The 26,130-nt window shown below is 32.8% G+C and overlaps 2 protein-coding genes and 1 pseudogene across 3 annotated transcripts; 1 reads left to right on the forward strand and 2 right to left on the reverse strand.

The window, feature by feature from the left end:
* Positions 1-1,439: 1,439 nt before the first annotated feature.
* LOC120131879 lies at positions 1,440-12,608 on the reverse strand (annotated as a pseudogene).
* Positions 12,609-22,512: 9,904 nt separating this feature from the next.
* Positions 22,513-23,703, forward strand: LOC120131342 (photosystem I reaction center subunit III, chloroplastic-like). Its single transcript, XM_039148348.1, is given in 3 exon segments — positions 22,513-22,713; positions 22,716-23,260; positions 23,517-23,703. Coding segments are annotated over 2 exon segments (657 nt in total). The 5' UTR covers positions 22,513-22,592; the 3' UTR covers positions 23,252-23,260; positions 23,517-23,703.
* A 231-nt stretch (positions 23,704-23,934) lies between these two features.
* On the reverse strand, positions 23,935-25,832 carry LOC120131343 (LOB domain-containing protein 4-like). Of its 2 annotated transcripts, none has more exons than XM_039148349.1 (2): positions 25,601-25,832; positions 23,935-24,495 (listed from the first exon to the last, which is right to left on the reverse strand). In XM_039148349.1, exons 1-2 carry the CDS (start codon positions 25,775-25,777, stop codon positions 24,157-24,159), a joined length of 516 nt encoding a protein of 171 aa, XP_039004280.1. In that variant the 5' UTR covers positions 25,778-25,832; the 3' UTR covers positions 23,935-24,156. The 2 variants fall into 2 exon arrangements, 1 of the variants encoding a protein (XP_039004280.1); XR_005516907.1 differs by lacking the exon at positions 23,935-24,495 and adding an exon at positions 24,559-24,656 and having other exon boundaries at positions 25,601-25,690.
* Positions 25,833-26,130: the final 298 nt, after the last annotated feature.

Below are 26,130 nucleotides of genomic sequence, written 5' to 3' on the forward strand. Positions count from 1 at the left end.
TAAACCATATAAATGATCATAAAGTGTGAATAAATTTCTTTTTTCAACACTAAAGTTTTAAATATAACAAAAGAGTCATTAATATTATTATTTTATAAAAAATCAATCACTCAGCTATTAACACCTAAGCATAAACTTTAATATATAACCCCAAACCTTAAATTTAAACTCTAAAATCTAATTATGAACTCTAAATAAGACACGTCATATCATTAAAACTCTGCTTGTGAAATATTTTTTTAGTTACCAGTACATAAGATAATAATTTTAAAAACGTTAGAAGGATAAGAATTTGATTTTTTTATTCATAATTCAATAATTAAAAATTCTAGCTCCTCTTTTTTTTTTTTCTTTTTTTCTTTCTTTCTTATCTACAATTTGTGTCAATTTTATTAATTAATTTAATTTTTAATTTTTAATTTTGTTTAATTGACGGCAACATCGGTTTTAATGTTGGTTTATTTTTTTTCATGACGATCTTTCATGCTCTGGACCCTTTGATTGATTTAAATACGCATTTTGCATTCGTAGATAGCTTTCTCACGTCGCTTGACTCATTTGCGATTTGTCGGTGGTCTTTCAGTAGCTTCATCCCCTTTTGTGGTTCGTTTACCGATACAGTTAAATTTGTTTGTATCTTTATTTTATTCGATATTTTTGGTTAAGTTTTCTAACATTTTCCTTCTTTGGTTCTTATATGATCTAGGTGATTAGTTTTTGTCTAAATGGTAATATGAAAATATCATAATTATATTTTAGGTTTACGATTATGCTTGTAAATCTTCATTGTAATTTTAGACATTTTATATTTTTAATAAAACTAGAGATTTTTTATCAAAAAAAAAAAGAAATTGATTTTCTTTTAAATGAATATTTTAATAATTTATTTTTATATAAAATTATAAAAATGGATGAAGCAAAACTATTATAGTTTGGGAAATAACTAAAAATTGTTGAAATAAAAATAAACTAACAAAAGATTAAATTAAAATATCTCAATTAAAAAAACTATTTTTCATAATTTAATATAAATGAGATTATAAAAAAAAATGGGAGACAAATTATCGAGGGGCCCTAATCATCAAAATTTGGGGGGGCTTGCCCTCGCTCGATTTATTGGCCACCATATAATGTCGTGCTTAACATGATTTCTTCACTTATGATTAGTTCATGAGGAAATGAAAGACCCATCAAACTTTGATTTGCTTCTCTGTTAAATATCAGTATTATTTCCATATACATACCAAACTAAAAATCAATAACAAGACATTTGCTTTTGATTTTATGCATCTTTTTGCCTATAAAAGTTAAAAGTTATGTTCAGTATTTACATATCTATAAAAGAACATATAAAGTGTAATGTACAACAAATCAGGCAGTTCAAATAATTTTTCTTACCAGCAAATGCTGTGAAACAGCCTATATATGATTAAAAGAAAGTGTCAACCTATAAATTCCAAGCTTAAAAACTAGTCTCCAGCAAGTTCAGGGTTCGAGTCTCATCACTTTAAATCATGACCTTGTTTATGCCAAAGCGAATATCGAGCTTACCAAACCTGTCTTTTGGTCATATTTGTTTATGATCTTTTCCCGTTTTAGCTTTTGCCTGAATTGTACGTTTTAAGAAATCATTCCACCTCCTCGATGCTCCGGTTTGAAATAAATTTACACCTGAACTTTTAAGGCTAAGAAATGTGCAGCTGTAGCTGATTTCCGAGTAAGAATTAAGAAGAGCGCAACAGATGAGCAAAGTATTTCAGGAACTAACCTGAGCGTTATCTGTTTTATATTTTTGCAGTTCTTCTTGAGCACAAATGAGCCAACATATAGCAAAGCAAAGTTTAGACAAGTTTCTATGTTTTGAGATGGTAAAATTAAGAAGCAAAAAGATAATCGAATGCACATGACATTCTGAATACCTCCACTGTAACTCCGATATTTCATGAAGCAACTCCTTCTCCCTATCATGAGCTACTTCCAACTGCAATTCAAAAAATATGTTTTCCAAATAAATTGTGCAAGATGAAGTTCTAAATTCGTGGTCATTCGTGCAAAGCTCGAAATCATGTAGTTCGATGATGGAATAATTAATTGTGTAAGATAAGGTTTAATGTATGATAGCATAATAATGATTGACAGCAAACCATACAAACCAATGCCAAAGAAAAAAATGGGAATTCTGGCCTTCCAATAAACTGCCAATATAAGTTAATGGGAACTCTACTGTAGAGCTTTCTAAGAGTAAGTTAAACCTGTTGACGATAAACTGCAGGTTCACAACTTTTTCATGGTACGAGACATATTTCAGAGATTATATTGGCAGATTTATACTGACAGTCATAGAGCTCTATATGACTTACCAAAGATTTGTCTGAGACCGCCAAATTGGTTGGCATGCATGCTCCATCAAATGGACGGTTGGCTAAGTAACAGAGAAAAAGAAGGAAGATCATCTAATTTGCATTTATAAAAGAGAGGAATAGGAGTATTTAAGGAGTGTAAATTTCAACACCTGCAGAGTCGCAACCAGAAATTTGCTTCATTAGATTCAGAATATTATCCTGTCGAAAAGAATAAGCCAAGAGACATTAGCTTACAGATACAGTGGAAACAATGGCAAAAATATATGGGTAACTTTACCCTTTGAAGAATGTTTGTATCCAGAACAGACTGCAACAATGGAAAAAGATGATTGGCTGGAGCGGATGATGTGGCTGGAGGGGTTGATGATGCAGTAGCAGGAGCTGATGATGATGAAGCAGCATCAGATGGCGTTACCACTGATAGTGCTGCTGCTGAAAGTGAAGGATGTTGGCCCATGTACTGCATAACCCATAACTTTGACGTTATAAATGTTATAAGCAAATAAAGGCTATAGATATGTTCTTTTTCCAGGTTTATAAGGCATTCAATGTCTTCTCGGGATGACTGAAATGGTACATATTCTTCCAAGATCATTTACTACTCCTGTTTTTATTCTCTTTTCTAAGATGAACGGTTTTGACTTGATATTACTTTGGTCAGCAGAAAATACTTCTGAAGTTCTTGATAACTACATAATATTTACCTTCTAAGGATCCAATACTTGCCGAGCATGACGTAACTAAACCAAAACATTAAGAAATTCTATCAGAAGATTACTAGTACAAATAGGCTGTTTTACCAGTTTCATTTCAGCATCAAGTCATTTTGGTTATTGTATTGGAGATTTGTCCACTTCATGCGAACAGTCTTTTAGTGTTTAGGATTCTTGCACTCAAGTTTGCAAATAAAATTGTTTTCCTTTTTTTATGTGTTGCTCCTAACAGCAAAAAAAGTTTGTAAGGAAATAACTAGAGCAAACTATTGAGAACTGTGGTGTCAAATTCCTAATCGTGCATTTACCAAAGTAATACAAAATGAGTTGCTGGTTTTACAGTTGGGTTTAATAGATAATTTTGCACTTATGTACCGACCTCTGAACTACCAACCTGCATGCTGTGACTCTTTTGTAGAACAGGAGATGCCGCAACCTGAAAAGGGGAGGCTAAATCATATCCTTTATGGGCAAAAGAAGCAACTTCCAGACCAGAAAGATCTAAATCACCTTCTCCAATTGCAGGTTCTCAGATGTAACCTTAAAACGACCCCTTTGCTGAACAACAGCTGGCTTTACTTTCTCTTCAAGGTCATCATTGTTCACTGCTGCAATTACACTTCTGTTATTTGGGAAGTAAATGCACTTGAAATGAAAGGAGAGTTAAATAATCAAATCAACCAACCAAAACACAAAACCCGGAGAGTGAACAATTAACACTTACCTGATGATTTAGTAGATGCCTTAGAAGGAAGCTCTGAAATAGTATCCTCCTCTACTACCACTCCATTGAGACCAGAAATATTATGGGGCTGGTTTTTCTTTTCACTGAAAACTTCATAAAATGAGTGCTACAGAAATATAGTATGATGTGTATAAAACAATGACAATGATACAACAATGATACTATATAAATTACAGTTAATACGTGAAAATGGATTGGATGGGATGATATTATACATATGCTTCACGTATATCTAATGATTGAAACTTTTCGGCTCTCTGATTCACACAACTCAAATCATATTGCTGAATACAGATCATAGATTTGGCTCTTATTCTATCAATTTGGAAATGAAGCATCTGGCGAGTCCATGGCAATCGTAAGATACGATTTATAATAAGAATTTCACCGTTGAGATAAAAGCAGGATATCATGCTTTATCTCATAGCAACAACAGGCACCGTATGGGTAGAGGAACTTTACAAAATGACGGACAAGCAAATTAAGCTTCCCCACTATTGGTGCAACATAGTAGCGTTACAACCGAGAGAATTGAAAGAATTATGTCATTGAAGTACCAAACCTTTCTCCTTTAATTGGAAGAACAAGGGTTTCTGGTGTAATGCTGCTCTCTAAAGCTGCTGCACTTTGATGAGAAGGTTTGGTCATATTATCAGAAAATTTTCCATTGAGCTCCAGAACAGCCTTTTCTGCTAGATGGCTTTCAACGTGATCATCATGACAAGGTGAAATCACATTCAGTTCATTTGAGGGACTGGCAATGCTTGAGTCATCATCCGATCTTTCAGACCTAGCTCTGGATGATCAAACACAGACATAACCACATACTTCCAGTAAATGAAGCCTTATTTAAACTTTTTAACTATCTCATGGAAGAAGAAGGGTTTGAGGACTTGGTCATATCTTCTATTCAAGAAAGGAAGAATCAGCAGGGGAAGGCTGGAATTTATAGTATTCTGAGAAATACAAAAACTGATATCAAGAATTGGACGGGCAGGAGGGACCAATTTCCAGGGGCTCGTATCTCAGCCTTAGAATCGAGGATCCACAGTCTAGAATCGGATTTTAAACAGGTGCAGGATGGTGTCGACAGTGGAATAGCAGCAGAGTTATTTTCAGCAAGAACAGAATTGTGGAGACTCTATAAAATAGAGGAGCAAATCTGGTTCCAAAAGTCCAGATCAAAATGGATAGAAGATGGAGATAGAAATACTAGATTCTTCCATAATTGTGCTTCGATTAGGATGAGGAGGAATGCTTTGAATGCGTTGAATATCCGGGGTAATGTTATTCAAGAACCTTCTGTCATTAAGACCACTATTAGAGACCACTTCTTTAAGAATTTCAACGAGCATTCGACTTTAGAGGTGGATGAGATAAGGTTGAATTTTCCTAGTATTTCAGTTGAACAGAATCTATGTTTAGAGAAGGAATTTACAGAGGAGGAAGTTTGGGAGACTTTACAATCTTGTGATAGTAATAAAGCGCCGGGACCGGATGGTTTAAATATGGGCTTCTTCAAAAGGTTTTGGCCTGTCCTCAAGGTTGATATTATGAAATTTTTTCATGATTTTTATTTGGGGAAAGACTGGGAGCATGGGGTTAATCACACTTTTATCACTCTCATTCCAAAGGTCGCTAACATTGGCGGTCTAGATGACTTTAGGCCAATTAGCCTAGTTGGTGGGTTGTATAAGATCATTTCTAAGTGTTTGTCGAGGAGATTGAGGGGTTGCATTTCAGACATCATTAGTCCAACACAGTTCGCCTTCATACCAGGGAGACATATTCTGGACTGTTCTTTAATTGCTAATAAAGGAGTGGATTATTGGAGAAAACATGGTCTCAAGGGCTGTGTATTCAAGGTTGATTTCAAGAAAGCCTACAATTATGTTGAGTGGTCTATTTTATTTAAAATAATGGAGAAAATGGGCTTCGGTTCCAGATGGAGGGGCTGGATTAAGCAGTGTGTAACCACAGCTTCTGTTTCGGTTCTTGTAAATGGAGTACCTTCTGAGGAATTCTTAATGACTAAAGGCCTTCAACAGGGTTGCTCTCTGTCTCCTTTGCTGTTTAACTTAGTAGGGGAGCTACTTAATCTATTGATACGAAGGTCTGTGTCTCAAGGTTTATTTTCTGGAATGGTGATTGGCAGAGAACAAGGGTCTGCATATGTGTCTCATTTACAGTTTGCGGATGATTTGATTATATTTTCTGGTGCTTCGAAAATGCAAATTCAGAAGTATTTCAAGTGGTTTCTGGTCTATAACTGAATTTGAAGAAGAGCAAATTGTTTGGGGTTAATGTTAATGAGGGGGAACTGCTGGAATGGGCTACTTCTATTGGATGTTCAATTGGAAGATCTCCTTCCGAATATCTAGGGCTTCCCCTTGGGGCTACTAGGAATTCTGCAGCTATTTGGGAACCAATCATTAATAATTTTTTTAACAAGCTAACCGGGTGGAGGGTTGCATCTCTTTCTTTAGCAGGGAGGCTAGTGTTAATCAAGGCGGTTCTTTGTTCGCTTCCTACATATTATCTTTCCATTTTTAAAATTCCAGCTTCGGTTCTAAAAACCCTTAACTCTATCATGTAAATTTCCTATGGGGAGGGGGAACTGGCATTAGAAAAATCCACTGGGTTAGCTGGTCCAATGTTTGCAAGCCGAAGAGTGAAGGGGGCTTTGGAGTTCTTAATCTCAACTTGATGAATAGAGCGCTTTTAGGGAAATGGACTTGGAGGTTTGCCAATGTTAGGGATGCAGTTTGGAGGGAAGTTGTTTGTGCCAAATATAGACTCGATTCTTCAGTTTTAACTCTTGACAGTAAGGTACCTCCTAAAGTATCCTGGATTTGGAGATCATTGCTTAATAATTATTTTAAAGAAGACTTCTTTGGCACTAAATTTAGAAGCATGTGTAGTTTTCATGTTGGTGATGGTAAAAATATTCGGTTTTGGCAAGATATTTGGGCTGTGGATTATCCACTTGTTGTCATTTTCCCAAGACTATTTACTATTTCCTTAAATCAGTTTGGGAAATTATCTGAATTCGGTGAGTATATCTCTTCCATTTGGACTTGGGATGTTAAATTTAGAAGAACTCTTCATGACTGGGAACTTGAACAATGGTCTAACTTGCTGGCTATCATTTCGAATTTTTCGCTCTCTTCGGATTTTCCTGATCGTGTGCTTTGAAAAGGGACTGGAGATGGGGTTTTTACTGTTAGATCAGCTGTTAATCTATGTTCATCGGAGACTTTGGGATTGGATGAGGTACTTTTCTGGAAGAAGTTTATTTGGAGAGGCCTACTGCCTCCAAGAGTAGAGTGTTTTCTTTGGCAGATTGCTCATGGGAAGCTGGCTGTTAGGACTGAACTTGTCAAAAGAGGTGTTCAGGGAATTGAAGATGTATTATGTCCCCTATGCAAGATGTCGGATGAGTCTCCCTCTCATTTGTTTTTCTCTTGTTCGGTGGTGTGGTCCCTTTGGAATAAATTTTTAAGTTATTGGAGGATTTGTTCTGTTTTACCAGCGGATGCTAAAAGTTTCTTTCTAGCTTGGGATGGATTAAAGTCAAACTCTTTGATGTGGCCTTTTATTCCAGGGGTCATTCTTTGGACCACTTGGAAAATGAGGAATTTCGTGGTGTTTGAAGGGGGAAAGTTTGATAAGGCAGAATTCTTCTTTTTAGCTAGATTTAGGCTTGCTTCTTGGTTCTTAGCAAAGTATAAAGTTCCTATCCCTAAGGACTCACTCATTTCCGATCCTTCTCTTGGGGACTTAGTTTCTATAAACTCGAGTAAGATTACTTCCTCTTTGCCTTGGTCTCCTCCTCCGTTAGGTTTTGTTAAATTAAATGTTGATGCTGCCACTACATGGGATTGGAAGAAAAGCGGACTAGGAGGTGTTTTAAAAGATTCATCAGGTTCTACTATAGCCTATTTCAAGGAAATTGCTGGTCTGGGACCTCCTACGTTGATGGAGTTAAAGGCTATTCTTATGGGGTTGGCTTTCTTTGCATCCCATCGAGAGAGGATCAAGGACCGTTTGATTATATAGAGTGATAGTAAGGTCGCTGTGGATTGGATAAAGGGGGTTGAATTATGTCCTGTTGTATATGCCTTCTTGATTAAAGATATTGTTCATAGGCTTAAGGCCTTTGAAGGTGTTGTTAGATGGGTTAATAGGACGGCCAATTTAGAGGCTGATGCCTTAGCTAAAGAAGGCATAGGCTGAGTTAGTTAAGTTGTTGATGGTTGTTTAGAGTTGTTTCTTCTTTTTCTGTGTTTTGTTAGGGGGTTACTATTGTTGTTTTCGCTGTTTCTGTGTTTTTAGTTTGGATGTTTTATGGGTGTTTTCAGCTTATTTGGTTCTGTTGGGGTGTTTTCTTGGTTGTATTTTGTGTGAATCTTATGTAATTTTCTGTTTCAATAAAATCCTAAGGCACTCTTTTCCTCCTTCCGCTGATTAAGGAGCTTCCCTACAAGCTCCATTAATCAAGAAGGGGGTTTTTAATGAGGCCTGAAATTCTTATCAAAAAAAAACTATTGCATTTTTTTCCAACACAGATATATGTGTGCTATGTTCTTATAACTTTCTATATTTGGAAGAAAGCGATAACAAAATGTAATATAGCATACGTGTCAGATATCTAAATTACATACTTTGCAATATTTGTTGTTGGTTCAACTGCTGCACAAGGAACTGGTTGATTCTGGCCCAGATAATTATCTTCTTGTGGAAGGTAGACCATCATGAACCACGCCCAAATAAAAGATCTTGTAGAAAAGAAGAAATGACCAACTGCAAGGGAAACAAGGGAAACAAAAACTAATAATATTGAAATACCTTATGTGTGGCTAGAGAAGGGTGAAATTCTGATTGCTTCTCTTGTCCGTCAAGCATGCACAAAGAACTAGCCAGGGAGGGAGTTCAAGTTCTTTGTGCATTTTAAAATAACCAGAAAAGTTTCATGGAAAGGATGGAAGGAAAGCAACCATTACTGTACCAGGGAAGCCTGAGCTTTCACATCTTCAAGATTGAAATTCCATTCACTTATCCCTCGTTTATATTCACTCTGCTCATCATTACAAAAGGATATAAAAATTATGAACATTAGATCATAAAATCCTAACAGTAGACAGTTGCACAAGATATTACACCCGAGAAAGGAAGTAGAACATGCATCCATGACAGAGTAGAGTAAAACTACAAATAGGCAAAATAAATTGACAAATTAAAAATACACTTTATCCTTACCAATTGAAGTCGTATGAAATTGCATTCCAAAGCCCACACTCCAGTATTGAGTTCATTTAATCATTTAATTCAATAATCATGACTTAACATGAGAACATCATCAAGACCACTTATTTCAAGTAAAGTTTTAAAGTCCTAACCTGTGATAATTCTTCCTTTTCACCATCTGGCATTTTCTTTTGTGCAAGCATATCTTCTTCTTTTCTCTATGTTTCAGCATGATAGCATTCATAAGTATAACATAGAAACTGAAACATAGTGGAAGGCTTAATTATAACAAACTAAGAACCATATGCCAGAAAGTAGCATGCTAACCTTCAATGCCTGGATACGGTCACCAAGAGCAGGCAAACCATCTAGAAGTGTCCGAGCTATAAAATCATTTGACCTTGCTTGCTTAAAAAAAGGATGTTTTAATAACTTCTTTGCTGAAGGTCTTTTTGAAGGATCTTTCACCAAGCAACTAGCAATCATTTGCTTGAAAGACTGACGAGAAAGAGAAACACAACATGAACACAATATCAAATTAAATCCAACTACTGAAAGTTATGGATTGATTAAAGCATACCTTAGAAAACTTTTTATCTCTTTCATAATCCAGGCCGGGAGGTGCATTTTGCAAAGTCATAAGCAATACCTAAGAACAACAAACAGGCTATAAATCAGAATAACTTTTGTTCTCTGGTAAAAGATCAGGTTTATGTCAAAGGGGGCCACAGAAGCTATCCACCTTCATTGGAGGATATTTTGAAAAAGGAGCATGGCCATGAGCAAGCTCTAGTGCAGTTATACCAAACGACCAGATATCCGCCCTACATGGATTTTGCCAAATAAACATCAACATAATGCCACTTAAGGAGCATAAATGTACCTTTTGATAAAACAATAGATTTACTTGAAATCATAACCGTGCAGCTGTTCCATAACCTCAGGTGCCATCCTGAAAATCATGGAGACGGAATTAGACTATAGATTATAAGAAGCAATAAAACTTTGTCATTCAAACAGGAAGATAATACTTCCCTTGAGTCCAGTGAGACATCTTTTCAAATTGAGATGCTCTATAACTAGTAACTCAATAAAATTTGGCACTCAGGAATCTTATCTAAGAACTATGAAGAGAATGAGATTGACATAATAATGTAAACATACCAGCAAGGTGTCCCCACAAATGTATTCCTCATGCGTTGCCTATCACCTGAATCAAAAATGCAAGCCGAAACACCAAAGTCCCCCAACTTGATTCCACCTTTGGAGTCGATGAGAATATTCCCAGCCTGTTGGAAAAGATCATTCAGGAACTAAGGACTTGATTACTATATTTTTACATAGGAAACAACTACTGCAGCTTTTATAAGAATTAATGAAGTTCACAACAAAGAAATCAAAATCATCCACTTGTAACAATACAAAATAACAAACTCAAATATATATTGCAGAAATCGGAACCTCTGTAATAGCAGATATACTATCTTTACTAACTGAGTTTCAGCATGTATGTCTCTTAGCTTGCAAATAAAATTGCTCAATTATAGAAAATTAGAGAAAAAATAAAGTGAACCATTAAGAGCTCATTTTTAAAACCCCAAGTTTTACATGTGTATAGTTCAAATCATATGACAAATACAAACTATAATAATCACTAAAAGTTAAATGCACGCAAAACAGATCTAAATCATGAAGATCATATACTTATTTTAACATCCCGATGTATGTGCCCATGATGATGAAGATACTCAACCTTTCAACACTTCACGAAGTACTGTTGCTATAACTACCTCCTCAAAACCATCAGGATATGCAGCCTTTAGTATATGAAGACAAGATCCACCAGACATGTATGGCATGACAACCCATAGATTATGTTCGCTAACAAAGGAGCAATGTGATTTAAGAACATTTGGATGGTCAACCAAGACCATTGTTTGTGCCTCACGAGAAATATTATTCTACACAAGCACAATACGACAATGATATCAAAACAACTAGAAATTTTTATTAGCTGAAGCTAGGGAAAAAAGAGGCAGAATTAGATTTAACAAGTTTGGAACAATCATATTTGATGCAAAGGCACTCAACCAAACTCAAAGTATACTAGCTATGTTTTCAGTGAAAAGAACCTTTCTCCACAATTGATCCTATGAACATGATTGATCTATAACTTAGATTAACCCTAGGCAAATTCAAATGATTGATTGAACTTGAGTTGACCAAATGCACCTGCATTTACACCATCTCTATATAGAGAGAAGTGCCCCTCCTACATAAACATGAATTTGTGTCCCTTGACAATCTAAATTAGCAGATATTAACAATCAATATCTACCTATTAAAGAAAAAAATGCTGAGCCAAGATCAAGTAGGCAAAACCAAGATTGATTAAGTATTATCGGCTTGTTGCAGAATGTTCACTAATCAATTGTCATGTACTTTATCATCTATGAAGAAACAGAAGGGATGAACTTTTAAGTTTCAAAGGGTTAAATCTAGGAGTTGCAGAAAAGGGGATCATTCAAATATCAAAGATGCTTTTTCTAAAATGCGAAATCTCATCAAATAGCTAATACAGAAAATTTTCGAAGTAGCTCTTTCTTGTGCAGTACAAACGACTCAACAGAATATTTTTTTAATATTGATCCATTCTTACACGGTATTGAACTTGAATCCGATAAACATATGATCAAATCCAAAACTCAGTAAATGAAGAACCAATATCCCCCCAGTCCAACACACACAAAATAACAATAATGACGGTAAACTTAAAAGACCATCAATATCGGTATTGGAATCAAGGGATTACCAGATCACAATTATCACGTTCAAAATCAAGAATTTTTATTGCAACAACTTCATCAAAGGGTATACAGAGAGCTCGGCGCACTGAAGCACTAACACCGTGCCCCACCTCCTCATGCAGTATATAATAGTCCGGTCCAATTGGATACTTCTTCTTCTCCATTATAATTTAGACCTCTCCTTCTCCTTCACTGTCACAGAAACACAGCTTTCAATCGTCTCCCAGCTTTAAAAAGCAAAACTCGATAAAAGCACATAAAGTTTGACGCAAAGCCATAACAACAATGATAAAAAAAATATTTGCAGTTTGTTAGAAGCTAACTGCTAACATGTATGTTGAAAAATCAATCAATGGGTCTAATTGAATCATAGACAAGCTAGCCTCGTTCTCCTAAATAGCAAGCAAAGGTGGCCTAAGTCCAGAACGGATCCCGAAAGATATCCAATCTTAAAAATATAACAAAACCATCTTAGTGCTAATATCCCATATATAAATATATTTGATTTACGCTCATTTACATACCAAATTAAACATCCAATAAAAAGAAAAAGAAAAGCAAATCAATAAAGGAACGAACCTGAAATCTTTTCAAACCCACATCCCAAATTCAAAAAACAAAATCCATCTGCATAAAAGAACAAAAAGAAAGCTGAGGCGTCATTATAATAAAAAAATTGAAATGCATATATAGGAAAAATAAAACCCAGGAAAAAGATGGATAAGGGGTTTAAATTAAAATCCATGAAAAGGAAAGTTGAAGGGAAGAAATGATGATTACAGTGCAATGTATTCACATGAGATAAAGAGAAGTGAAAAGCAAGGAAAGGAGAAGGAAAGGTGTCAATAGAGAGAAGGCGAGAGAGGTAAGAGCAGGAGGCATTGATGATGGCATCGAAAGGGTTTATTTGATGTTTGTTTGGCTTTGCTCTCCCTTGAAAAGAAAGAGCAAAAGGAGAGAGACAGCGAGGCTCTCGGATCGCCGCTGAATATCGTTTTGCATGCAGGAATCCCGCCACTTGAGCTTCGTTTTGTATATCTTACGCTTTCTCTCCAAAAGGTTTTGATTTTTTTAATCAGTATTCTGATTTTTTTTTTAATTCAATTTTAAAAGTTTGAATCCGATTGCATATCGACTTTTTATTTTTTTTTAAATTATATAAAATATATTTAAGTTAATTTTGAAATAAATGTTTATTTTCACTAAATCTTAGGTATATTATTATTATTATTATTTTAGAAGTTCCAACTAATAAGATCGGTGTACATTATCATTATAAATTAAATTCTGACAGTCCCATCACCTTCTAAATTGTAGAAGAATTGTTAGAAAAATATACCTACTCAAGAAGTTCAACGTTAATAATAAAATATAAATTTATATTATAACAATATGTTAACTATTTTCTACATTATAATGTTTAATGAATTTCAAAAGGGCAAATGTGTTGTTCCAATGGTTTATGGGCCAAATATCAACTAAAAAGTAACATATATGTATGGTGGCTGATTTTAGAGTATGCTTATTTTATATAATTTATTTTACAAAAAATATTTTTCTTTAATTTTTTTGGGTTTGGTCATGATAAAGTTATTTAATCGATGTAACTCATATCACGATAAAAGTAAAACTTTTATGTTTTTGTTTTGAAATAACATATGGAAATAAAATCTTATAAGTCGTATTAATTTTATAAGATTATACTTTTATTTTGAGAATAATAATATCGGATTTAATTTAAATTTAAGATACAAAATATTTCGATCTAATTCGAGATAATAATATAATTATTTTTTATATCTTTAAGAGTAATTGTTATAATATATATCTATATGATTAGCTCTCTATTTTATAAAAAAAATTATTATAATTGTGTTGAGTTAGATCTATATGAATTACCAACAACTAGTTGGTCTAGTGGGATGAGACATTAGGCCTCTTAAGCAAGGTTAGGGGTTCGAATCCTAATGTTTGCGAATAGAGCAAAATGGATTGGGAGGGTCGCTCTCGCCTCTGCAATACCCGATATGGATTAGTCGGTCAATAGATCGAATATCAGTGATTAATTTAAAAAAAATATGAATTGTACTTTTAAATTTTGGGTAAGGTTTCAAAGTTATTTTGAATCAACATGATCTATTATCATCCTTAATAATTATAAGAGTAAATTATACATTTAGTATCTAAATTATTAGTTTTAGTTCATTTTAATACTTAAACTTCTAATTGTTTCAAAATCATACCTGACATTTAGTTTTTGTTTCATTTTAGTACCTTACGTGTTTAGTACCTAAACTATCAGTTTTGGCCCATTTTAGTACCTAAAGTTTCAATTTTTTTCAAAATTTAGGGTTAAGTTTTTAACAGGGTACTAAAATAAAATAAAAACTAAACTTTATATATGATTTTGAAAAAATTAAAAGTTTAGGTACTAAAATAGATCAAAAAGTAATAGTTTAGGTACAAAATGCATGGTTTACCCTAAGGGTGCGTTTGGTTCACGGAATGTAAGATTACCTGGGAATGTTGTATTTTGTGTTTGGTTGGCTTAGCAGAATGTAAGATTACCGTGTTTGGTTAAAGGAATAAAGGTTATTGGAATATATATTTGACCAAATTGTCCTTATTGTATATATATTTTTTAGTAAGTTGGAAAATATTTATATATTTTCTTTAAAAATTTTAAATTCATAAAATTTATATAATTTTTTTTACAAAATTGAAAATATAAAAAGGTTTAATTTTATTTTAACCCCTGAACTTCATATAAAATTTTAATTATAGATTTTTTTAAATCTAAAATAGTTTAAGGATAAATTTGTAATTTAACCTTCATAGAATTTTTATTATTCAATGATAGAAGAAGAATATTTTTGAAAGAAAAAAAAATTAAAGGCATTTTAGTCCAAATAGCCAGTAATCCAACAATACCTAAGGAAATGGAGGTAATGACATTTGATACATTATTGATTATATATATCAACTATCAAAAAGTAGTTTTCTAGGAAAAATCTTAGCCGCTTTTTTTTGTTCTTTTCTTTCCTTTTCTTTATAACTTTTATCAATTTTATTTATTAATCTAACCTTTTTCTTCTTTAATTTTATTTAACCGACGACGACATTGATTTTGATGTTCGTTGTCGCACGCCGGTTATCTTTCTTCTTTGTTTTTTTTTAATTTTTTTAATAAGAATAATTATGTATTTGTGACATGTTTCTCTGCCTTTATAGCACGCTTATCTCCGTCTTTGTGTCACGTTTTTCTCTGCCTTTTGGTAGCTTACGATTTTTTGTTGTTGTTTTCATTTATTATTTTTTTCTCAGGGTTGGATTTGACATCGTCACGACTGATCAAGTTGGCGCTTATTTGTTATCATGATGATCTTTCCTCCTTTAGACCCTTGGATTGATTTGGATACGCGTTTTGCATTCGTATATTTTTTTTTCACGTCGCTTGACTCTGATTTGCGATTTGTCAGTGGCTTAATAGTTTTATCCTCTTTTGTGGTTCGTTTGTCGATGCAGTCACATTTGTTTGTATTTTATTTTGTTCGAGCTTTTTGGTTAGGTTTTTTAAACTTTTCCTTATTTGGTTATTGTGTGATCTAGGTGTCTAGTTTTTGTGTTAATGCTTATAGGAAAATATCCTAATTATAATTTTGTGTATGTTATACTTGTAAATCTTTATTGTAATTCTGGATATTTTCTATTTTTAATAAAACTAGCGACTTTCTGTAATAAAAAAAAGTAATCAACTATCAATTTGTTCAAAAATAATAATCAACTATTAATTAATTTAACGAGATGTGATGTTAGGTTTTTTAAATTTAGTTAGGGTTCAATTTTAATATTATTTGAATTAGCAAGATTACACTCTATAGAATCTAAATTAATCAATCAATAAATTAATAATTAAATAAAAATATTAATCCTATATAAAAAATTTTATTTACAAATTGAGCTCCACAATTTGAGTACTTGTCATGCGCATCTAGTTTCATTTGATACATAGAAATAAGTGACTAATAAGAATTCCCTTCTAAATTAAAATGTAACAATATTTTTAGCAGTCCCAATGAGGAAAGATAGCGTAACGATAAAGAGACAAGTGGACTATTAAAATAAAGGTAAATTATATCAGTAATCACTTAATTATATATTTTTTATTTTGATCGTTATCTTTGAAATTTTATTGATCAAGTCACTTGTTGTTAACTGTTAACAACAAGTGGTTTGATTGAATGTATTTAAATAGTAGAGTAATTTGATTGACAAAAATTCAAAAATAATGATTAAAATGAAAAGAAACTATAATTAAGTGGTCACTGATATAGTTTATCTTAAAATAAATAAATAGAGGGAAATAATTTTTTAAAACGATAATGAAGGGGTTGAAAGTAGGGGTGTGCAAAAAAAATCGATCCGACCGACCCCGATTTGTTGATCCGATCCAAAATTTTAGATATAAGATAAAAAATCAGGTAATCGGATTGAATATGGATCAGTGAAATTTCAGTTTCGGATTATAAAAAATCCAAAAAATGGGCCTTTAGATGATTTTATTCAGGCCCAATAATTCCAGCCCTAGCATGCCAGCAAACCCCACCCCAGTCGCCCCAGTCCCTAGCCCCAGCACCTCTATTCCAGCCAACATTTTTTTCCAACATTTAATTTATTTAGACTTTAAATTATATTTTTAAGCCTATAAAATAAATAGTAATAATTATTTTAAAATTATTTAAATGTATTTTGATAAATGTATATTGGCAGTAAAAATACATTGTATAAAGTTATAAAATATTATATTTAAATTTAATTTTTTTTATCAAAATAAAGTTTATATTCCGATCGGATATCAGGTTATCCGATCCAAAATTTTGGATATATTGTTTTTTTAGATCAGATATGGATCGCAATTTTAGTGATTTAAAATTTTTCAATATTCGAAATTTCAATCGAATAATATATGTATTCGAAAATGCACACCCTTAGTTGAAAATGTTGACCCTAAATAGAGGTGTATAGAGGCAAAATTGGTCTAATATCGCAGGCGGGCTAATTATATAGCACAAAGCAAATTATATAGGGATCCATGGCATTTACTACAGCGACTTAGAACTCGTCACGTAAACGTGATGAGTTCCAATAAAATATATTTTTTATTTAAACTTTTTACCTCGATATGATAAATTCTAATAAAAAATTTTATTTTATTGTAACTCGTCACGTGGACGTGATGAATTTGAATAAAAAATATTATTTTGACAAACTCATTGTGTCAATACGACGAATTTAACCTGCACTATATCATTTACCGTAGATTGCAAAATAAATTGTGAAATGAAATTTGATCATTTATCAAAATCATTTTTGACTCGATGTGGTGATAGACTCTACGATCGATAGTTACATAGGATAGGTAGGTGTCCTCCTTTGAACCTTCCCTTGTGACAGCATGTTTATTTTACTAGCTGACCAGTAGATGTGATGTCCTTGAATTGTTCTTCCATTTCTGTAAACGATGGTATACTTCACACAACTACCTTTCTGACAAGAATTTTAGTTCTCATGTGTATGTTCTTAAAGCCATGAACATTGTCTGGTTCTGTAAGAGTTTGAAAGAACCATGCCCAATAGTCTTCTTGAAGCGGCCCACCTCACTCTCACATAGGTGACTTATGTTGTTTTACTCTTCGAAACACACAATGGTCATTAAAAGCTTTGTTTAGCTTATACCAATTTGACCACTGTTTACATCATAGAAATGGACTTGGGGTATGAAACCCCCACAGTGATCGCACACGGTTTATGCAATTAGGTTGTCCCTTTGAACCTAGATCTTGGGATCTCGAGTCAACAAGGTAGAATTTTCCTTCGCATAAAGTCTTTCATTTCATGGGATTTAGTCTTATTCCTTTCGGTGTTTTCTCAACTTGATCTCACTATTAACTTTTCGGTTAGTGAATCTGCGATGTTTTCTCAACAACCTAGATCAGTTGTCTAATGGTATTGTGTTGATCATGTATATATCTCAACTTACCATTATACATAAATTTTTGTGCTCTACTAATATATGAATATTATGGGCACAAACTTTGGCCATTCAAGAATATCCTCCAAGGAATTCTAAAACCATTCAACTTATTTTCTAGACATGTCTAAAGCTACAAAAGCTTATTCCATTTTGGATTTGTTATAACAGTTTTCTTGAGGATTTCTATGGCATGACTTCTCTTCCTAATGTGAAACATATTCACTTGTTCCTTTGATAATTTAAATATTAGATATTCAACTGGCATCAGAGTATCCTTCTAAGGAAGCATGATATTGGGATAATACAATCCATACCCTTTAGCATATTTGAGATATCTTAGTTCTCTCATAATTGTTTTTCAGAGGTTTGTCATAATGATAATATATTTTGTTTTAACCTTTCATTGAACATCTAGACATATCTTTATTTATAGTTTTCAATCATCTTCCTTAGTTATATAAGGGAATATATTTTCAAAGAATGAGATATTCTTTGATATCGTTATGTGTTCTTGTGAATCTCGGGATTCTTTGATTCATACACAAGATGTCGATATGTCTTGCTATAATCTACATAGCCAATATAATCCATCGATTTAGGAATTATTTTCATTTGATAATGAGATTATTATCTTTACAATACACCTCCATATTTTTAAGTAATTATAGGAATATTTTCTACATTTTCGTAACCCATATCGTGTCTTGTCAATTTTTTTTCGAAGAACCTTATTTAAAAGGTAATTAGATGAAAATAGCTTCCTCCACATGTTTTGTGATAAACTATAACTTCTTAGCATTGCATTCATAATTTCCTTTTTTAATAATTAATTCTTCTTCTTTGTTAGCCCTATGATGGTGTCACTTTATGAATAATATCATATTGTGCACAATATTGACTAATTAATGGTTCAATTTATTCATCACCATTATCACTTTTTACTATCTTAATGATTTTATTAAATTGGTTTTCAACTTTGAATTTATAGAGAATAGATTTCTCTATAGATTCACATTTGTTCATTAGCAAATATATAGCAATACATTTTTCTATCACCAATGAAGGTAATAAATATTTATTTCTTCTTATTTGTAAAAGTAGATTCAGGTAAACCCATTATTACGACAGGAATTCAATTTCCCAAAAAAAAATTACTTTCAATATCTCACTTTAAAAACATATTGAGATTGTAGAGAAAAAAATTTAACGATTTATTTGTTTCTTTTGAAATAGAATCATACTTGATTCCCAAGAAAATAAATTCAATCCACTGATTTGTTTTCTTTTACAAATTATGGAAATAAATCGTTAAATAAATCTAGCAATTTATCTCCTTTTCCAAACAAGAATCATACAAGATTTCAAAAGTAAATCCAATGATTTATTTCCTTTTACAAAATAGGAAAATAAATCCAACGATTTATTTCCTTTTACGAAATAGGAGAATAAATTAAACGATTTATTTCAATTTATTTCTTTTTACAAAATAGAAAATAAATTCAATGATTTATTTTCTTTTTTCAAAATAGGAAAATAAATCCAACGATTTATTTCTTTTTACATATCATAATCATACAAGATTCTTAGCAAATCAATTTAACGATTTATTTCCTTATACAAAACAGGAAAATAAACTCAACGTTTTATTTCCTTGCATAAAATAGGAAAATAAATCTTATACAAAACAAAGAACTAAACTCAACGATTTGTTTCATTTTCCAAAATAGGAAAATAAATCTGACGATTTATTTCATTTTAAAAGATAAAATCATATAAGAAAATAAATTCAACAATTTATTTCTTTATTCAATATTCTCGAGGAAATCAATTGTTTAACAAAATAGAATCACTTAAGATTCTAAAAAAAAATTAAAATTTATTTATTTTTAAATGATAGAATCATTCACGATTCTAAAGAAAATAAATTCAATAATTTATTTTTCTTACAAAGTTAAATCATTTAAGATTTCAAGGAAATAAATCCAATAATTTATTTTTCTTACAAAGTTAAAATTATTCAAGATTCTCAAGGAACAATTTTATTTCCCTAACAATGTTAGAATCATTCAAGATTCTCAATGAAATAAATTCAATAAATTAACATTATAAAGTTAGAATCAACGCAAGATTCTACGATGAATTAAATCCAATGATTTATTCATTTATATTATGTTAACCGACGAGATTAGTAACACTAAAATTCGAAACAGATATATAACAACGACTCGGTTCTGTTTAATAAAAAATCAAAAGGAATTGATCCTTTAATTTTACCGACCCAATAATCACAAAAACTATTCATTTGATTTTTAATTTTCGCAATCCAATAATAGAAAGGAATTAATCATTTGATTTTACTTTTATACAAATCAAAAGGAACAAATCCTTTTGATTTTATTTTTGACAACTCAATAATCAAAAGCCTTAGATTAAACTCTAAATCCATCTGTATCTATAAAATTTCTTTTGTAACATAGACAATAATTATTGGAACATTTAATAATAATTATAAATACCAAATGTATTTTTATTCATGTCATATTTAATATTCCATATTAATAGACCAAAGGTTATATGATAATAATACCATAACAATAATATCATGAACAATATCATAATCAACACTCACGTGCTCTTTTATGGGCGAAATCTTACCATAGTATAGAAAGAATAACATTGTTTCTTTAATTACTCTACATTTATAGTCAATAACCACATATGGAATTTTTATTTCTATAACCAAAGAATCACATTTTTTCCTTCATTTGTGAAAAAGACAAATCACCATACATTTGTGTATTTACACAAGTTGGTTCTTATATGAGCTTGCAAAGCAATTTACAAAAAAAAACTCATGTATCATTGCGCAGATTCAAATCAATCTCGCTTATTTTATTTTTTATCGAACAGAAACAACATTTCAAACATAGTAACCAACGTTACTTTAATTTCTATTAAATAGATTTGTCCACTTTGAAATTAAGCAAACCCGTTAAAACGATAGTATAAATCCCGAAAACAAATTTATTTGTTTATCTCAATTTTTTAAAGATTTTTGAATCGTCTCAGATTTATTTTTCCTCCAGAAAGGTAGAATACAAAATATGTCTTAAGATTGTTATATGTATAACAATCCGATACGAAAAGAAAATAAAAAATCAAACATTTTATAAATCCACAATTTATTCCATGGTGATTCATACAAGTAGCGTCAAACGACATTCAATTCCTCAGCATAATCTCGCCGTAAAATTCGTGTATATGAATCAAGAATAAAACAAAGACAATTAATAACATAGAAAATATTCGATTAAATAATTTGAATATAAAACCATAAATATATAAATAGAAATAAGTTGAGGTATGCAATTACGCAGTTTCCTTAAGACAGATTTTCTGTCACTCTTTGGTGCTAGAGATATTTGATCATTTGTCTCCCATGATACAACAACAAGATGATCAACACACTATAACACAACTGTCGAGATTACAAATTATTTATTGTCTTTGTCTATCACCAAAAACTAGAGAAAAGAATTCATTTGAATTGGTTTTTGAGTTGTTTTTTAATTATGTTTAACATAGTTGGTTAACACGATATTTATAGAGAGTTCACATTGTGAACAATTGAAATTTTTTGACCTAATGAAGCATTAATGAAAATCAAACTATTAAGTTATTTCCAAAATTACTGTTTTGATTAAAAAATATTTTAATATTTATCCTTTAATTTCAAAATAGATTTTGAAAAAATAGTTTCTATTTGAAGAAATATCTCACATTTGTGTTAAATATTCGTAAGCCTGCAAAGAGTTAAACCGGTTCAGACATTCACGTTACCCACATCATGTATGTCTGCACATGTACGAGCACTGTCTAACAAAATTTTAGCGAGCATAACGAGTAAAAAATCGAGTTGAGAAATATTTTTTTTTGAATGAGTACGAGTCGAACACGGTTTAACTTGCGATTAACTCTCTCGATAATCATCTTCTCTCGATAATCATCTTTGGTCATCTCTCTGCCACTACTTATCTTGTGAATTTTACTTGGTCTGAGATATTACTTCTACAGAAGAGCTAGTAGGCGAGACAATGTAATAACCCCCAGATTTATGGTGCACCTGTTCCGCCGCCTGGTGTAGCTTCTCCGCCTAACACCAAGCCTGACAACTTGGCTAGTGTCTGACAGGGTCCAAGATGGGTTTTATTGTAGACATAAAGTTGATTGTTTGTGTTTTTGTTGCTTATAATTGTGTGACATTTAGATATATTGTGTTTGCATATCCGTGTGAAAAATTAGATAGAATAAAATCTCTAAAATCTAGATGAAATATTGGGTGAAATATAATGTTCAGATAAAAACCCTTGGACCCATTACATCCATATTTACAACCGTTACAATGCACTAGTCAGTAGCGTCTGGCTCATGTTCAAACACGAAATACTTAAACTTTGGACAAAAAAATCAGGATGTAAGAGAATCCGAAACTCACACCAAGTCAGCAGTTAACCAATCACAACCATCCATCTCAGCTTTCTTATCCTTCTTCCCACCACTAGTCCCTCCGCTACCCGAATCTAAAATTCTAAATCACATCCCTCCATTTCTCTCTTGCTTCATCATCAACAAAGAGAATACCAGAAAAAGTAAAAAAGGAAACAAAGAAGGAAGACTCCCAAGATGTCTCTTACAATCCCAACTAATCTCTCAAAATCGCTCCTGAAGCCAAAGCTGAAGTCCCAAGTTACCCCCAAGTTTTCATCAAGATCATTGATCGTATGCTCCTCCGACAAATCGGCTTCACCTCTCAAGCCTTCTCAGCCGCTCTCGCTCTTTCTTCCATTCTTCTTTCGGCTCCACTCCCTGCTGTAGCAGACATTTCGGGGCTCACTCCATGCAAGGAGTCCAAGCAATTCGCCAAGCGCGAGAAGCAGCAGATCAAGAAGCTGGAGTCGTCGTTGAAGCTTTACGCCCCCGACAGCGCACCGGCTCTCGCCATCAAAGCAACCATCGAGAAAACCAAGAGACGGTTCGACAACTACGGCAAGTACGGCCTACTTTGCGGCTCCGATGGGTTGCCTCATTTGATTGTGAGCGGCGACCAGAGGCACTGGGGTGAGTTCATCACTCCCGGACTGTTGTTCTTGTACATCGCTGGATGGATCGGGTGGGTAGGAAGAAGCTATCTCATTGCTATAAGCGATGAAAAGAAGCCAGCCATGAAGGAGATCATCATCGATGTGCCTTTGGCTACCAGCCTCATCTTCAGAGGCTTTATTTGGCCTGTCGCTGCCTACAGAGAGCTCGTCAATGGTGACCTTGTTGTCAAGGACGTCTAATCTCCCCAGGTCTACATCTCTTCTCTTTCTATCTTCAAAATCTTTATTAATGTCTGTGTTACAATAATATCATTATAATCGTGGAAAAATACTGTATGATAGTACGAAGGTTTTCTTATTTTCTTGTGAAAATCATGAAAGAAACCTAACGGGTATTGAATAAACATAAATTTCATATGTTTACTGTAATTGAATGCATAAACTAATCATTTGACTGTACCACAGTTTGATTTGGTTTCATCTGATTTGTACTAAGTATACAGAGATTGAATGGGACAACGACTAGGATGGGAAGGAAGATGGAAGCCCTTTAAACTGAATATTTATGGAAAAATAGGCGTCTTGGGAAAATTCTTGTACGCATATATCTGTGTGTTTTAAGTTTTTTTGCAATCTTTATGTAATGCTAATGCTAAACATTTGGTTTTCTTTCCATGTCTGTCTTTATTGTCTACATTTTATCGATAATATATACAGTTTATTAACAAATATATATTATAAATACAATTGTTTAAACTCAAATATTTTAAAGAAAATAATATTCATTTTTACTATGAATATCGATCATTCAAAATATTATAATTTATGAATGATAGAGAATGGAGTACCTATCATAAATTCGAATAACCTTATTAAATCGGTTACATAAATCAAAATAGACTAAAACCAAATCCATTATATAAAGTTAAAACTATACATGCACATTATATATAGTTAATGACAAACACCATTCTCAAACCAAAGCTGAATGACCTAAACAACCACAATAGCCGCCACAGCGCCACCACCTCTCTTTTTGTCTACTCAAATTGATGTATATAAGATAATTTAGGGATTATAATAAGAGAGAAATTAAGCATAGGGTGACAAAAATGTAGCCTATATATGTAATATACTTAAGCTAGCTAGCATGACCACATGGACTCTCCCAAGCTAGCCTGGTCAAGTACCATATCCATGTCAAAAATAGGCTCGGCTTGTGAACCCATGAGCCTAGATGAGGGTGACCCAATATGACTTGGGCTTGCAGGGCCGAACCCATGATGTGAAAAAGGCACAGTCTGTTTCACCCGGAGCTGCACCGCCTCTGCCTGTGCCAGTGCCAATTGAGTTTGGAGGGTGTATATTTGTTGTTGTAGTGATGATATGGCTCCGATACACCCATAAACCGGGTCACGTACCCTGGCGTTGGCCTCGTACACCATGCTGCTAACGGCGTCATCCCGTTGGTGCACTGGTAAGTCCTGCAAGTTCGATAGCTTAGTCCAGTTAGCCTGCAGGGCCCAAGAAAGGCCCATGGGTAAAAACCCAAGGTGATATGAGCTAATGGTGACATCATTTTAACATCTTTCCTTGCATCGTTTTCTATGTGCTAGTGAATTTGTCAAAAGTCCAAACTATATGACTTTTGAAGTTTAGAGCAAGTTCCTTTTTATATATTTTGTTTTGTAAATAATGTTAAACTAATTAATATATAAATATATTGTGTTTGATTTTTGGTGGCTTAAGTCTTCATTAATTATTATTTTAGTCCGAATGGATCTCTTCGGTGAAAAGACAATTTTCCAATTTTGGGTCTAGTCATGTATACCTATTTTAAGCTGGAAAAAGAACTGGTCAAAAAGGAATTTTATGTAATTTCACTGAGAAAAGCACCTAGAAAACATCTTCACGTGGTCTGCGAACAGCCCTTAGACATTTAAGCAGGAAGAAGAAAAAAATAAGCAAACAAAAACTACTATTCACATATATTTTAATAAACAAATTTGTTTCTCAAGCGTTCTCCATAATGCATTTTGAAGTTCATTAATGTAACCGAGTTTGAATCTTGAGTTCATGTTACTCTATGATTTTTGGTGTTTAATACATATCTACCAACATATATTCAGACACACCAATTAACATATAATCTTCTTATATATATATATAACTATTTTTTTAAAAAAAAATAAGAGTTTATCTTAGGAAATCTACTCGAGAATTCAAGAAATGTAGAAGTGCGAGTTTCTACCACAAATCTAGTTGAACTTAAAAAAGAAAATAAGGAAACAAGTTGTTGTGATTACCCTAGGGAACAGCATATATAGGGGCAGGAAACGATTTTGTAATTTTGGTTTAAGCTTTAAACATATTATACCGTCTAATTAAACTGAAAAGAAAAAGCATCACAGTCAATTTTATTAAAGGAAGCAAGCTTAAGAAGTTAAAAAATGAGTTTAACTCGGTAGTGTAGAATTAATTTCCCCTGGTTTAAATGGAGAAATATTGCCACCATTCTAAAGCATGGGTGGGAATATTGACTATGGAGTTCCCTAAGGCTAAGGGTTTTTGAAGCAAGTAAAATGGAACCTGGAGCATCTTGTTGACGTTGCTAGCACCAAAGACCTTGTGCACATTAGCGAACTTGTGAGGCTCATCTGCAGGAAAATAAGGAGCAAAAACACAGTCTTGGGCACACCTTCTCCTTAGAAGCTTGCATGCTGCGCATGGTGATGCTGCCCCCTGTTTCCTCCCACTCTCCTTCATGCTGTCTCTCTCTCTCTCTATATATATATATAGTTGGAATATGAAGGACTGCCCTCTCTCACTAGAATTTGATACTTGCACTTTCAAGACAAAAAAGCTTACTCCTGCTTTAATTTATATGCTTTTCCTTGGAGATGATACAAATAGAAGGATAAGTGAGGAAGGATCCATAGCAAAAAGAGATCAGATTGATACCGAAAAGAGAGAGAGGGGAGAGATGGTATTAAATAAGAAAATGACAAACACGTAACATTTAAGATGGACCCCACTTTTTATTTAATAAAAGCCTAAACTTCCATGTATATGTTTACTCGTACGATAGATCATGTAATACACATATATCATATTTGAAA

This window comes from Hibiscus syriacus, unplaced genomic scaffold (genome assembly GCF_006381635.1).
Source record: "Hibiscus syriacus cultivar Baekdansim isolate YM2019G1 unplaced genomic scaffold, ASM638163v2 tig00110556_pilon, whole genome shotgun sequence".
NCBI classification, from domain to species: Eukaryota; Viridiplantae; Streptophyta; class Magnoliopsida; order Malvales; family Malvaceae; genus Hibiscus; species Hibiscus syriacus.